Raw genomic sequence first — 16,740 nt, forward strand, 5'->3', positions numbered from 1 at the left:
GATCTTTAGCCAAATTAAATTGTCATTCTTGTTGTTTGGATATGGATCAGATTTAGTCTAAGTTGGCTCTTATATAAGCTAGATTATTGTTCTAAGAATTGCATTGAGACATGATCTAAACCCACTTTATCAGGATGACAATCTAGGTTGTAGCCCATGGACAAGCGACAATCTAGGTTGGTGCCTAGGCTGCCTACATGATGTCTAGACTAGTGTTGCTTATTTTGGGTCTCACTTGCACTTGAAAGGTGTTTTGGACCTTGAAACTTACCAAAAAACCTTAAAGTTGCTCTCCAAGCCTTCCAAAATCAAAACCTTAGCCCCCTTAGCTTGCCAATCTCAATTTCTTAGCCCATGAGCTAAAAACACTATCCAATAAGATTAAGCCACGTTAATTGTCTTACCAATCAAATTCAAGTACTTGCATGGAATCTGGATATGTTTTTTGGCACAATATCTATTAGATATAGGGCCAAGATTCGCTTTTATGCCTATAAATAGGAATTGTGTCCCCTCATTTATGGCATTTATATTATCCATGTCAAGCACCATATACCTACACTCTGTCAATCGTTCACCCTAGCCTAGCACACATGCCCATACCCTATTGGAGCCTAGACCCAAGTCTTAGATCTAGATTTTTGTCTCACCAGTTTCAGCGCGTCCACCCAGCTAAAGATCTTTTTGTCTGTGGTCATGCTCATCGTTGTCGCCGTAGAAAAGACTACATAAGCTTGAGGTGAGACTCATATTCAAGTTTTTTTAGTTTTGCTTGATTAAGTGAGGATTTGTCTAACGGTTTGTATATTTTTGTGTTTGGTTTATTTTCAATTCTTGGTAGCGTTCCTACACCATCAAGCTCATTTTTTTTATATAGAATTCACGTACGAGATAGTTAAAGCTTGAATCGAAAGGAGGCTGAAGTTTCTGGTGAGATTGATTCCTTCTTAGCAGAGTAAGAAAGAGATTCGACTTGCGGGCGGGGATCTCACATCACCTTCAAATTAAAAACCTGATTCATTTTTAAAAATCATATTTGTTAAAATCCCATCGGATCTATTGTTTACAATATGTTATATATATATATATATATATATATATATATATATATATATATATATAAGGTGCTCCCGGAGTACCTACTCCCACCTAAAAGAAGCTTTAGATTTTCAAATCCTAAACTTTTTTTGTTGATCAAACCCTATAGATATAATCTATAAGGATTATTTAGTAGAAAGCCGGTTCTAAATCATGTGATTATAACATACATGTATGTGTTTTAAGACCTTTAAAAATCAATGTCTCACAATGTATCAAAATTTCATGACATAAAAAATCTTATTTTTATATAAAAAAACCATGATCCAAAGCATGATTCCTATCAAATAAACTATGTTGAGTACATCCATAAGGTTTAATTGAGAGACCCGATTAAGATCCTGGTATATATAGGGTAACTAAAATATATTTATCAACCAAATATGTTTACTGGTATGAACCAAGATTTTTATAGGTTTTTTTACTTTTTTTGAAAATTTCACCACGGATGTGATCTAGATGCTTGATTTTATAGAAACAAACTCTTGGATCATCCAATTACGATGTATAAGAAGGATCTTTTAAGGGTTGAAAATCAATGGCTTAAATTTTTTACAAATATTCAAGCATAAAAAAACATATTTCTTGTTCTCATTATGATGATCTAACAGTTGATTTCTGGCAAATGGACCACACTGAATACATCTGCAGAGTTAGATTTACAAAAAAACCTATGAAAGTCGTGATTCATACCAGCACACATATTTGGTTCGTATACATATTTCAGTTTTCCTATATATATATATATATATATATATATATATATATATAAGGTAAATAGAACCAAGATTTTCATAGTTTTTTTTTTACTTTTTCTTTTTGAAAATTTCACACTAAGATGTGATCTAGATGCTTGGTTTTATAGAATAGACTCTTGGATCATCCAATTACGATATATATAGGAAAGATCTTTTAATGGTTGAAAATCAATAGCTTAGAATTTTTATAATTATTAAAGAATAAAAGATCATATTTCTTGATCCTATTACGATGATCCAACAATCGATTCCTAGCAAATGGACCACACTCAATGCATTTGCAGGGTTAGATTTGTAAAAAAACTTATGAAAATCTTGATTCATACCATCAAACATATTTGGTCGGTAAACATATTCTCATTTCCTACATATAGGGTAACTAAAATATGTTTACCAACCAAATATGTTTATTGGTATGAACCAAGATTTTCATAGTATTTATATTTTTTTTCAAAAGTTTTACTGTACAGATGTGATTTAGACACTTGGTTTTATAGAAACATACTATTGGATAATCCAATTGTGATGCATATATAATCTATACAAGCCCTCCCGAGTCGAGCCAAACATCCTATGTTCGGGATCAACTCATTTAAGTTAAACGAGCTGCTCATAGCTCGGCTTGCCAGCTATTAGAACTGATCATGAATGAGTTCAGGATGAGCTGATTTCGTTTACCAGCCTTAACCCTGATAAACCTAATTGGGTAAGTGAAAAAACAAGAGTGGTTTTTCACACACTGGGTTTCCGAGAAAACCCAGTTTGTGAAAAGTCAGTTTTGTGGCATCCAAACTAGGGTTGTCAACAGGTTGGCTTTGGTTCGAACTCAGGTGGAATCAGATTTCGACCCGATATTTGGGTATGGCATTGGGTTCGGATTTGAGTATAATCGGGTCCACTATAAGAGAAACAATACCTGATAAAATAATATTTTTTACATTGAAAAATTGTGGGTCTTAATCGAGCTCGGGTATGGCATAAAATTTCACAAACTATACTCGGATCCATGTATTAAATTCAGACCTTCAGGTGTGGACCCAGATCTTAATCAGATTTTATTTATCACCATACCTGGTCGCTATAGGGTTTGGTCCGGGTTGGGTCTGGGTAAACTCAACCCGTTGACACCCCTAATCCAAACTATGCCCCAAACCAAGTTTTCTGCTGAAAACGTGGTTAACGCCCAAAACCAGTGCCATCCAAATGGTACCTTGTCTTGTTTTGTTTTCTCACTTGTTACTCATGTTAGTATGCTTCAAAAACGTTACGTATTAAGCCAATTTCAAAACAATCTTGTGGCTTCGCATTTACCCCATCGCTTTTTTCACCCACCTTGTTACGTATGATTAGGGCTGTCAACGGGTTGGGTTTGGTTAGAACCCCTAGAATCAGACTTGGATCAGTTTTTTAGGTATGGTATCGGGTACATGAACCAAATCATTTTTACATTGAAAAATTGAAGGTCTTAATCGGAACTCGGGTCGGGTCCTTATCTTACATAAAATTTCACAAACTATACCCGGGTCCATGTATTAATCGGACCTTCGGGTCTGGACCCGGATTTTAATCGGATCTTCTTATTTATGACCATACCCGGACCCTATAGGGTTTGGTTGTTGTCGGGTCCGGGTAAACCAGGCCCGTTGACACCCCTTGTACGATATACACCTTCCTCCTGTTGTACGGAAATGTTATGGTGTGCATTGCCTTTGGGAAACGGGATGTGTAAGAGGCTTTCGAAATTTGAAAGTTATAGCCGTTAATATAGTCTCTCTCTCTCTCTCTCTCTCTCTCTCTCTCTCTCTCTCTCTGTCTCCCGGGGCCATCCATGGTTAGATTACGCGCAAGCAGCCACTACGAAAATGTCCGCGATGCCAGGGTCGCAGAGAACCAGGTGGCTTCCCTTTTCACCCCCAACTCTCTCTCTCTCTCTGTCTTTTTGTGTATTTGTTTCCTTTGTGTTCACGATTACCCATTGCCCCCTTCCTCTTTTTCATATTCAAAGGCGAAATTGGCATCTCTGGGGTTGGACTCTGAGAGGACCGCAGAGATCCTCAGAGAGACTTTGTCGCCCATCAAATCCACCAAGACGCGCCGGAAATGGACTAAACATGTATACGACCTCACCTGTTTGCGTCGATCGAGCCGATTGAAGGACAAAGATGAGTCTACCCCTTCCAAACCAGGCAAACTACGTCGATCAAGCAGATTGAGGGACCAATCCATCCTACAAGATGTCTCTACTCCTTCCAAGCCAGGCAAGTTAAGCATATGCTTTCTCCTTCTCTTACGAGCAAACCATGTGATTAGCCTAACTGACCATGGTGGGGAGGGAAAATAGGCGCCCAAGAGGTTAGACTCGCAGACTGCTGCATATGGTGCATAATGGAACCTGGGCTAACTCATGTTGGCTCATACAAGACCCTAGAGAATGCGGCCAAGTTTCTTAGCTCAGGTTGCACAACTCTCACTTCTGCACTAGGCTTAATGGATGCATCTTACAGAAAGTGGTCTCAGCGACCTCTATCTGTTCGACGAATCGTCGCTCTAGGTTGAAGATACACCGTCTGGATTTTGGATCACCTAGACTGGCAGTGTGCTCGCTCGGAATCAATAATCCACAGCTCGATTGAACTTGCCTACCGTACCCTATGCCAAACTTGAGTCGATCCTTGGCAGCTGGACCATGACATGAGCCATCAATTGATCCAGTAGAGTCCAGATACAGCAACATCGGAGGCAGTGCGGCAAGTACTCGTATATGTAAATTCTCCAGAAACCAGACCAACTCGAAATGCTCTTGCCTTGCACCAGATTGCTTTAGGTGGTTGCATTAACAGCAAACTGTAATTACTTCCATACCATTAGTATACGTTCGAGAATTATGAAGACTAGATTGAATTATGGAAAACAAATCGTGTTTCAATCTAGGATCAAATTAACAGTAGCTGACAGGTTGAATTCAGTTTCCATTTTACATCTCAGCTTAAACTGACAAGAATCAGTCTGTAGCCTCATGGGGGTTGACATTATGCAACTCTCAATCGGAAAGTGCTCCAAGTTGGACGAGTCTTAAAACTTTGGTAGCAAGTTGTATGGAGCTCCATAAATCATGTTCCTTTTAAGAAATTGCTGGTCTAAAATTAATAGGGACCATGTCAGAGGTAATAAAAACCATGTAGCTATCCAAATCTTTTCTTGGCTTGAATGATAATTAAGAAATGGAATTTAGTATCCAGTGTTAGTTCAATTGAGTATTTGTTTTTTGCTTTATTCTGATTTTTATTGTTTTTGTTTAAACTAGATATCCAGAAGGCTGGTCTGTTGGAGTTGTCCAAGAAGAAAAAACCACGAAAAGCAGTAGAACATGATGACCTTCAGGCGATAAGGCCAGCAAATGCACCACTTCTTTGCATCAAGCCTGCTGATCTACAGCTGCCTGACCACATCCTGGCACAGCGGTGCAACAGCAAAGGAAGAGGAAGTATCTATGATCCTATTTTAGGCATATGCTGCCATTTTTGTAGGTCTTACTCCTTTCTCATTTTCTAACTGTTTCAGTTTCTTCCTGCACTCCAGTAACAAGTATATCCCGCTAGATTCTGTAAATTACATATGGATCTTTCTTTTAGATTGGTGATAACTACTGGCTTTGGTCATCCGGGTTTGGCCAAGTAGTGGCGCTAAAATAGGCATGAGTTGGTAGAGCTAAGGCATATACTGGTTGGACGTTGGCCATACTAGGCTGGTTGGACAGAACAAGTTAAACCTAGAGGGCGAGGCACAGCCTGACTTTTATAAGCTGACCAGGTTCTGGCAGTTATATTGGGAAGGCCTGGCTGCATGGCTGAATATTTGAATATAAGATTTATTTGAGCCCACTAACAATGGTTGTCAGATTGTAACTAGAGACTAGGATAGGTTGGGTGAGATCTTGGTGTGTAGGCCATGTGGATGTCAAACTCATGAGCCATGGCTGTTGTTAACATGAGAGATAAATACAGTAACATTCTCAAGATCATGTGCTAAGCCTAGAACACTGTATTAGTGTTATCAGTAATATAAGGGTCATATCATATCCATACAATATGACTTGTATCATGCATGGGTATGTCATACGAGTCGACCCCCATTTTTTTTCTTTGCTGGCACTGGAATAGTGTCGATTGATCACTTATGAAGGCCATTTTTTGCCCCATTTTTTCATGTTCTCCCTCTCCAAACCCCTTTTCTAACATATCAACCCTATTTTGAGATCAAATGCACCCTACAAATTGGGGCTTTTGCTAGATCCGAGCCCTAAAAGTGTGGTTTGCCTCAAAACTCACCCATTTCCATTCTACCCAACCTTTTTTTGGTTTCTAACCCTTAAAACCAAACCCTAAAGCCCCTCACTTCCATCTTACACACTCATTTTTTGGCATTTAACCCTCAAAACCGAGTCATAGTGGTGTGATTTACCCTAAATCTGCCCATTTTTATCATACACACATAATTTTTGTGTCCTCTAACCCTCAAATCTGAACCCTAGAGGGTTTGATTCAACGTATTTAGAGCATGGTTACATGAAGAGATCTAGCTGTAATGAAAATAGCGGAAGCACCTATTTTTCAACAAACTCTTTAAAAGAGTCAAACAAGGAGCCGAGAACACAAGCACGTAAAGTGTGCAAATGACCTACTAAGGGGTAAAGTGCCTTAGAGGCAAAAATATATTGAAGAAGGAAAGAAAAAGTGGGTTGAAAACCCTTACAATACAAGAGGAAGAGCCCCTCTTTTTATAGAGTAGAAAAAGGTAGAGTGAGGGGCCACATAGGGGCTCCCTTCTAGTCGTTGGGAGCCCCAATGACTAGAAGGTGGGGCCCCTAGTGGTCCTATTACAATGTTTAAAAAGAAAAAATAAAAAAGAAAAGGAAAATAAAAATAAAAATAAAAACCTAAAAGTAAAAAGTATATGGGAAATTACAAAATACCCCTATCGGGTATTTGAATTGAGAATATATGTATATATATACTTATATATATACGTATGCATATATATACATATTTTAACACGCCTCCTCAAACTTTACGGGGAGAAGACCGAAAGTTTGCCAAGAAGAAACAAAAAAATGCGGAGTTGGAAGCGCTTTAGTGAAGAAATCTGCCAACTGATATTCTGAAGTAACATATGGTAGTGTGATGGTTCCTTTGAGAAATTCGTCTCGAACATAGTGACAATCCATTTCAATATGCTTGGTACGCTCGTGGAATGTATGATTTCTTGCGATTTAAATTGCGCTCTTGTTATCACAACACATATTGGTGGAGGAAGAAATGAGGACGGCCATGTCACAAAGGAGACTTCTAAGCTACATAATTTCCATAGTTGTCATCGCTATGACCCGATATTCAGCTTCAGTGGATGATAGAGAGACTTTTTGTTGCTTCTTACATCTCCACGAAATAAGGGATTCTCCTAAGAAAATGCAAAAACCAGTAGTTGAGATATGATCATTGGGATTTTCTCCCCAGTTTGCATCAATAAAAGCAGTTAATTCAAGAGATAAAGAAGAGGATAAGAAAAGCCCTTTGAAAATGGTGTTTTTGATGTATCACACAACTCGCATCATGACCACCATGTGAACTGTAGGAGCATGCTGAAATTGACTTGCAGCATAAACCACATGAGCAATATCTAGACGGGTGATGGATAAGTAAGTAAGAGATCCAATCAATTGCCGATAGAGAGTAGGATCCTCAAGAAGAACGCCATCCTCAAGTCTTAACTTTGCGTTTATAACTTTAGGAATTTCAACTTTCTTTTCATCTGAAACTCCTGATTTGGTACAGATGTTTGCTGCTAACTTTATTTGAGATAAAATGTATCCTCGAGGAGAATATGCCACTTCAATTCTTAAAAACTATCTCAAAAACCTCAAGGCAGACATATCAAAAGTTTTTTTTAGCATAGTTTTAACATCTACTCCCTTTTTGTCACTTCCAGTGATGATCATATCATCAACATACAGAAGTAGAATACCAATGGAGTCACTTGTTTTCTTAACAAAAAAAACAGTGTCAGTATAACAAGAAATAAAACCAAATTTGATTAATACATTACTAAACTTGTCATACCAAGCTTTGGGGGCTTGTTTAAGGCTATATAATGCCTTTTTTAATTTCAAGATTTTTCCATTTAAATTCATACCAGGAGGTGGTTCCATATAGATTTCTTCACCCAACTCTCCATTTAGAATGACATTCTTAACATCAAGTTGAAAAATTGGTATTTTTTAATAGAGGCTATTGCAATAAAGATTCGAACACTAGTCATTCGAGCAACATGGGCAAAAGTCTCATCATAATCCACCCCATATTCTTGGGTATATCCTTTGGCTACTAATCGAGCCTTAAATCTTTCTAAAGAATCATCACTTTTCGTTTTTACTTTAAAAACCCATCTACATCCAATGGGTTTATTGCCATTAGGAGGATAAATGATTTCTCAAGTTTGTGCTTTGTTAAGTGCATTAAGTTAAAGTTGCATTGCTTCATTTCAATGAGCATATTGTTTGGCATCATTATAATGGGATGGTTCATGAAAAGAATGAAGATCTAACAAACAAACTCGAAAATTAGGAGAAAAAGAATCATAAGATACAAATCTATTAGGTATTTTAGAAATACGATTTGATCTTCTTTGAGAGGATTCTTCTAACGATTCGTTTTGAGAGAATTCTTCAAGAGCACAAGGAGGATTACTTTCATTTCTTTTATTATAAACTTGTGTGTGACTTGTTATATTTTCATTTAGATTTTCATGTAATTCATGTTGCTCATTATTTTGAGGTTCGATATGATCTTTAATGATAGCTTCAGGAGGATCAATAGATTCAACATGATTGTCAATGCCTTTTTCTTGAGATAACAAGTCAAACAAAAAGGAATAATCAATATTTTCATTTAGGTTATGCGAAAAACCATTTTCTTCTTCTAAAAAAGTGACATCTTTTGAGATATAAAGTTTGTTATTTAGTAAGTCAAAGTAGTGGTAACCTTTTTGTTTTTCGCCATATCCTAAGAAAATGCATTCAATTCCCCTTGAAGAGAGTTTATCGTTCTTGTGAGTTAGAACAAAACACTTACATTCAAAAACTCTTAGTCTTTTATTGTCGGGAGACATATTGTAAAGTTTTTCAAAAGGAGATTTTTTTTCAAAGAAGCTGAGGTTATTCTATTAATTAAATATGTTGACATCAGAACAACTTTGGCCCAAAAAGATTTTGGAATATTTTTGGAAACTAATAGAGTTCTTGTTGTCTCTATTATGTGTCTATGTTTTCTTTTCGTAAGACCATTTTGTTGCGGAGTGTTTGGACAAGAACGTTGACGAAAAATTTCATCTTCTTCCAAATATATTTGAAAATCATTGGACATGTATTCACCTCCCGAGTCAGATCTAAGAATTGAAAGGTTTTCTAAAAATTGATTTTTAATCATTGCATGAAATTCTTTGAAAACAGAGAAAACCTCAGATTTATGATTTAGGAAGTAAATCCATGTAAATCGAGTAAAATCATCAACAAAAACAACATAATATGCGAAGCCTCCTTTGGATATAACAGGAGAAGGACCCCATACATCGGAATGAATAAGTTCGAATGGCCGTGTGGAAACATAATTTCTTTGAAGAAATTGAATACTTTAGATTTCCCAAAAATGCAATCTTTACAAGTCATGTATTTGTCTTTACAAGTATTGTCCAAAAAAGGAAAAACAGACATCTTTAAAAAATTCGGATGACCAAGTCTCTTATGCCAAACTTCAATACTTTTGACATTTACAAAATTATAAAATGACTTGGATGAAAGAGACAAAAAATCCATGTAATAAAGATCGCCCCTCCTATGACCTTGCTCAATCAGCTTCCCTGACTGGAGATCTTGCACAGTGCAATCTTTAGGTGAGAAAGAGACTTGGCAACCATGATCGGTAATTTGAGAGACCGAAAAAAGATTTAAGTTGACTTTTGGAACAACTCTTACTTTCAGGACAAAATTTTTTTGAGAGGATTTCAAGTCAAGTGTTCCAATACTTTTGATTTTTAAAGATGTTTCATCGGCCGTTGAAACATACGAAGATATAGAGTCGAAAAAAACATTCGAAAGAGAATTTTTATGAGATGTCATATGAAAGGAAGCACCGGAGTCTAGTATCCACATACCTGGAGGTGATGATGAATGGGCTATAGTGGCTCCAGAAGTAGATGTTGAAGAAGTCTTGAGAAGATGTTGGTGTTAAAACATATGTAATAATACCATAATACCCGATAGGGGTATTATGGTCATTTCACAAAGTACCCCATAGGGGTACTTATTTTGTTTCTCGTATTTCACTATTTTTTCTTTTTCTTTTTATTTTTATTTTTGTATTTTTTGGATACCGAAAAGGGGCCCCACAATGGAGTCGTTGGGGCCCCCAACGGTCTCATATGTGACCGTTGGGGGCTCCCAACGACTCTATTGGGAGCCCCTTTGGTCTCCTCTTCTTATAAATAGGGGGAACCCCCCATGTATGTTGTATTGCTCTTGAGAGCTCCTCTTCAATAATAGTGATATTATTTTTCATGTGTGTAGCCTTTTTATAAGGCCCTTTGTATATCCCTTAGTGGATTTTCTCTCTTGTGCTTGTTGCATTTGTCCGTGTGGGGCATAGTGAATGCTTTAGCATTCTTGGTTTCTTCCGCTTATTTCATTACATGGTATCAGAGCCATAAGATCTTCTAAAGGTAAAATCTTGTCTCTCTCTACTTTCTTTCTTTCTCACATCTTCCTTGTGTAGCAATGGAAGTCAAGATCGATCTATCATTCAAACTCAATGGAAAAAATTACATGATGTGGGCATCCGCAATGGAGAATAATCTCAAAGGCAAGAAGCTTTGGGGTTATGTAATGGGAACCGTTCCGGAACCCCAACTTAAGCTCACAAAGATGGAAGGAGATCAAGAGAAAGCACTTGAAGGCGATGCTCGTCTCAAGGCCATTGAAGATTATAATCATCAAATGGAAGATTGGGAGAGCAACCATGCAAAAATCCTTGCATGGTTTATGAATAATGTCGAACTTAAGGTATGTGCAAATATTGCAAAATTCCGCCGGGCAAATGAAGCTTGGTTTTTTATGAAGGGTATGTTTACCCAAAAGGATCTTGCAAGAGCCTATTTCTTGCAAGAAAAAGTAAGAACCACAAAACAAGGCGACATGAGCATACAAGATTACTATAGTGCTCTAAATCCTTTGTGGGATGAATTGGCTCTTTTAGAGCCTAAATGGGTATCTATGGAGGATGTGATTCTAAGACAAAAACAAATGGAACAAGATAGATTGTTTCAATTTTTATTTGGGCTTCGTCCCGAATTTGAACAAGTGAGATCCTCACTTCTCCATAGATCCACGTTTCCTCCCTTAGAAGAAGCTATTGCCGAGATTACTCAAGAAGAGACTAGGCATAGCATGGGTAAAAGCATAGAGGAAGTTCTTGCCGTATCTAAACCCGGCAATCATGTTAAAACATACAAACCACCTCATTTTGGTAAGCAAGGGAGTGGTGAAAGAAAAATGATTATATGTCACCATTGTTATGAGCCGGGACATATTAAACCCGTTTGCCCAAAGCTAAATGGGGCATTCAAGCCAAAGGTGGCTTCCGTTGAAGAATCCACCACCAAAGAAGATGACGGCAAGAACGGGGATCTCAAAGACACTCTTGGACAAATCTCCTTGGCTCTTCAACAAATCTTAAAGGTCACTTCTTCCACCTCCGGTGCCGCCATTGCCTCATCATCACCTCCCGGTACGTACTCTTGGATTTTAGATTCCGGAGCTTCTTTTCACATGACCCCTCATGAAAATGCATTAACCAATGTGCACACCAATTCAAAAATGTCTTGTGTCTCTACGGCCGATGGAACTTTTCTCAAAATAAATGGTGTTGGAACTCTTGATTCTAAAAATGTTCAAAATTTCCTTGTCCCAAAAGTTAGAATAGTTCCAAAATTAAATCTTAACCTCTTTTCCGTTTCTCAAATAGCCGACCATGGATGTGAAATATCTTTCTCATCCCAAGGGTGCTTTGTGCAGGATCTCCGGTCCGGGAAGCGGATTGGGCAAGGCCATAGGAAGGGAGACCTTTATTTTATGGATAATTTAATGCTTCCAAATACCTCATTTTGTACTTATGTCCAAGACAAAAATATTGAAACTTGGCATAAAAGGCTTGGACATCCAAGTTACTCTAAAATGTATCTTTTTCCTTTTGGACACAAGTTTTGTAAAGAAAAAGATATCAATTGCAAAGATTGCATTTTTGGCAAAATGAAGTCTACTCCTTTTTCTATTAGATCCTTTGTGACAACAAGACCTTTTGAATTGGTGCATTCCGATGTTTGGGGGCCATCTCCGGTTCTATCTAAAGGTGGTTATTCATATTATGTTACTTTTATTGATGATTATACTAGATATGTATGGATTTATTTTCTTAACTTTAAATCGGAAGTTTTTAACTTCTTTAAAGAATTCCATGCAAAAATTCAAAATCAATTTCAAAGTCAAATATCCATTCTTAGATCCGATTCGGGTGGAGAATACTTATCAAATGATTTTCAAGCATATCTAAAACAACATGGCATTTGTCATCAAAAATCTTGCCCAAGAACTCCTCAACAAAACGGTCTAGCGGAAAGAAAACATAGGCATATTTTGGAAACCACTAGATCCTTACTCATTTCTAAAAATATTCCTAAAAATTTTTGGGCCGAAGCCGTGTTAACCTCCACCTATTTAATCAATAGGATGCCATCTTCAAAATTGAATAATATCTCTCCTTATGAAAAACTTTTTAATATGACACCCGACTACAATCGTCTTCGGATTTTTGGGTGTAAATGCTTTGTTCTTTTACATAAAAGAGATAAATTGTCACCTAAAGCAATAGAATGTGTATTTTTAGGATATGGTGAAAATAAAAAAGGCTATAGATGCTTTGATCATAAAAACAATAAGTTATTTGTCTCCAAAGATGTAACCTTTTTAGAAGATGAAAATGGATTTGACATATTGGAAAAATCAAATGAAATTGATTATATGTTTATCAATGATCTTTTAGAAGATTCAAATGATGACTCTTTGAGTCACCCGGAAATTTTAGAAAATACTCATGATTCTCATAATGATGATGTATCACCAACTAATGGTGACAATCTCCAAGTATACACTCGGCGTGAGGAAGCCCAACCTATTAGTGCTTTAGAAAAATTCTTGCGGTTTAATGAACCCCTAGAAGAAACCTCCCTTAGGCGTTCTTCTAGAGAATCAATTCCACCTAATAGGTTTGTCTCATATGAAACTCTTTCACCTAAATATAGAGCTTGTCTAATAGCTTTGCATTCTTACTATGAACCCTCCCATTATAATCAAGCAAAAAGTATACCTCATTGGGTTGAAGCAATGAAAGTTGAACTAGATGCTTTAAATAAAGCTAAAACTTGGGAAATAGTTCACCTTCCTCCAAATAAGAAAGCTATAGGATGTCGATGGGTCTACAAAGTCAAAACTAAAAGTGATGGTTCCCTAGAGCGCTATAAAGCTAGATTAGTTGCTAAGGGATACTCACAAGAATATGGCATCGATTATGAGGAGACTTTTGCTCCCGTGGCTCGCATGACAAGCGTTAGAACTTTAATTGCGGTAGCATCATCTAAGAAATGGCCTATATTCCAATTAGATGTTAAAAATGCCTTTCTTAATGGTCAGTTGAATGAAGAAGTATATATGGATCCTCCGCCGGGAATCAGTGTTAACCAAGGTCAAACCCTTCGGTTATTAAAAGCCTTATATGGTCTTAAACAAGCCCCTAAGGCTTGGTATGATAGATTTAGTGCTATCATGTTACAATTGGGATTTCGCTCATGTTATACTGACACTGCTCTTTTTGTTAAAAATGCAGGTAATAGTATCATCATCCTTCTGCTTTATGTTGATGATATGATCATCACTGGCAATGATGAAAGCGGTATTCTTAAAGTTAAAAATATGTTAAAACATAATTTTGATATGTCTGATCTGGGTTTTCTCAGGTACTTTCTTGGCATAGAAGTTTCATACTCTCCTCGAGGGTATATACTGTCACAGATGAAGCTTGCTGCAGACATATGTTCCAAATCTGGGATTTCAGATGATAAAAAGGTGGAGACTCCCGAGGTTATCAATGCTAAACTACGACTGGAGGATGGAGTTCTGCTGGACGATCCTACGCCCTACAGGCAACTCATAGGCTCCCTCACCTATCTGACTATCACCAGGCCCGATATTGCTCATGCTGTGCACTCTGCAAGCCAATTTCAGCATGCTCCTACATCTGTGCATATGAGTGCTGTGCTCTGGATCATTCGATATATTAAAAATACTTTGACTAAAGGGCTATTCCTATCCTCAATCTCTTCCTTAGATTTACTAGCTTATACTGATGCTGACTGGGGAGGAAACCCAAATGATCGAATCTCAACTACTGGCTTTTGTGTATTCCTAGGAGATTCGCTAATTGCTTGGAGGTGCAAGAAACAGCAGAAAGTCTCATTGTCTTCTACTGAAGCAGAATACAGGGCTATGGCAACCACTACAATGGAGCTGGTGTGGCTTCGAAGTCTTCTTCAAGATATGGGAGTCGAAATTACCGGGGCTTCGAAGCTTTGTTGCGACAACAAAAGTGCTATCTACATTGCCAGCAACCACACTTTCCATGAGAGGACGAAACATATTGAAATGGATTGTCATTATGTACGTGATGAATATCTTCGTGGGACAGTAACACTGCCATATGTCACTTCAGAATATCAACTTGCTGATTTCTTCACCAAAGCCCTGCCTGCTCCTCGCTTCTTGTTCCTCGGCAAACTTTCGGTCATTCCCCCGTAAAGTTTGAGGGGGGGTGTTAAAACATATGTAATAATACCATAATACCCGATAGGGGTATTATGGTCATTTCACAAAGTACCCCATAGGGGTACTTATTTTGTTTCTCGTATTTCACTATTTTTTATTTTTCTTTTTATTTTTATTTTTGTATTTTTTGGATACCGAAAAGGGGCCCCACAATGGAGTCGTTGGGGCCCCCAACGGTCACATATGTGACCGTTGGGGGCTCCCAACGACTCTATTGGGAGCCCCTTTGGTCTCCTCTTCTTATAAATAGGGGGAACCCCCCATGTATGTTGTATTGCTCTTGAGAGCTCCTCTTCAATAATAGTGATATTATTTTTCATGTGTGTAGCCTTTTTATAAGGCCCTTTGTATATCCCTTAGTGGATTTTCTCTCTTGTGCTTGTTGCATTTGTCCGTGTGGGACATAGTGAATGCTTTAGCATTCTTGGTTTCTTCCGCTTATTTCATTACAGTTGGAAGACTTCGAAAATTTGGCAAAGAGTTTCTTTGATATCTCCTCCGTTGATATTTTCTTCTTTCTTTGGAGTGTTTTCTTCAACCAGTGCCAACTTTCCTTTAAGCTTAGGACAAACCGGCTTAATATGTCCCGGTTCATTACAATAGTGACAAATCACCCCCTTTCTATACCCATTATTTTTTGAAAAAAGGGGCGGTCTATAAGCTTTAACATTTGTTCCTCGCCTAGTAACGGTCAAAATTTCATCATTCTTAAGACTTATGCCAAGATGAGTTTTCTCTTGGCATACTTCGGCAAGTGCATCTTCAATAGGTAAGGCTTTACTTCTATGAAGAAGAGATGCCCTATCTTGTTCAAATTCGGGCCTAAGCCCATGAAGAAATTGAAAGAAATGCTCTTTTTCAATTTGTTCTCTTCTAAGTTCATTATCTTTCGGAGCCACCCATTTGGGTTCAAGAAGAGCAAGTTCATCTCATAGAGGGGTTAGAGCTAAAATAATATCGGACACTCATGTCCCCTCTTCTAGTAGATCTAATTTTTTCTTGACAAAAAAATTGTCTAGCTAGATCCTTTTGGGTATACATACCCTTAAGGAAGAATCATGCTTCATTGGCTCTCCTAAATTTAGCAATGTTGGTATAATTTTTAATATCAACATTGTTCATGAACCATGCCAAAATCTTGGCATGGTTACTTTCCCAATCTTCTACCTTGGATTGGTGCTCATTAATGGCTTTGATGCGGTAATCACCATCGAGACCTTTCTCAATGCCTCCTTCAATTTTGGTGAGCTTTAAGGTGGGTTCAAGAGTGGTGCCCATCACAAAGCCCCACAACTTCTTACCTCTTAGATGATTTTTCATAGTCGATGCCCACATAAGATAGATTGCGCCATTGAGTTTGAAGGAGAGCCCAACTCTTGATTCATGCTCCATTGATGACGGGAAGGATAGAATACGAGGAGCTCCAAAGATCTTTCAAGAATATAGAAAATCCAATGGCTTTGATACCATGTAATGAAAATAGCGGAAGCACCAATGATCGAACAAACTCTTTAAAAGAGTCAAACAAGGAGCCGAGAACACAAGCACGTAAAGTGCGCAAATAACCCACTAAGGGGTAAAGTGCCTTAGAGGCAAAAATATATTGAAGAAGGAAAGAAAAAATGGGATGAAAACCCTTACAATGCAAGAGGGAGACCCCTCTTTTTATAGAGTAGAAAAAGGTAGAGAGAGGAACCACATAGGGCCTCCCTTCTAGTCGTTGGGGCCCCAACGACTAGAAGATGGGGTCCCTAGTGGTCCTATTACAATGTTTAAAAATAAAAAAGAAAAAAGGAAAAAAGAAAAAAAGAAAAGGAAAATAAAAATAAAAGTAAAAATAAAAATAAAAATAAAAACAAAAACCTAAAAGTAAAAAATACATGGGGAATTACAAAAATACCCCTA

General features: G+C 37.6%; 1 protein-coding gene across 1 annotated transcript in view; it reads left to right on the forward strand.

The window, feature by feature from the left end:
* Positions 1-4,241: 4,241 nt before the first annotated feature.
* The window catches only part of LOC149812047 (uncharacterized), a 32,523-nt gene continuing 20,024 nt past the window's right edge, over positions 4,242-16,740 (forward strand). Inside the window, exons 1-2 of the mRNA XM_089992965.1 lie at positions 4,242-4,407; positions 5,161-5,383. Of these exons, the coding sequence (XP_089849091.1) occupies positions 4,242-4,407; positions 5,161-5,383 (389 nt within the window). The remainder of the gene's footprint in view (positions 4,408-5,160; positions 5,384-16,740) is intronic.

The sequence above is a fragment of the Nuphar pumila genome, chromosome 17 (genome assembly GCF_984573655.1).
Source record: "Nuphar pumila chromosome 17, dmNupPumi1.hap1.1, whole genome shotgun sequence".
NCBI lineage: Eukaryota > Viridiplantae > Streptophyta > Magnoliopsida > Nymphaeales > Nymphaeaceae > Nuphar > Nuphar pumila.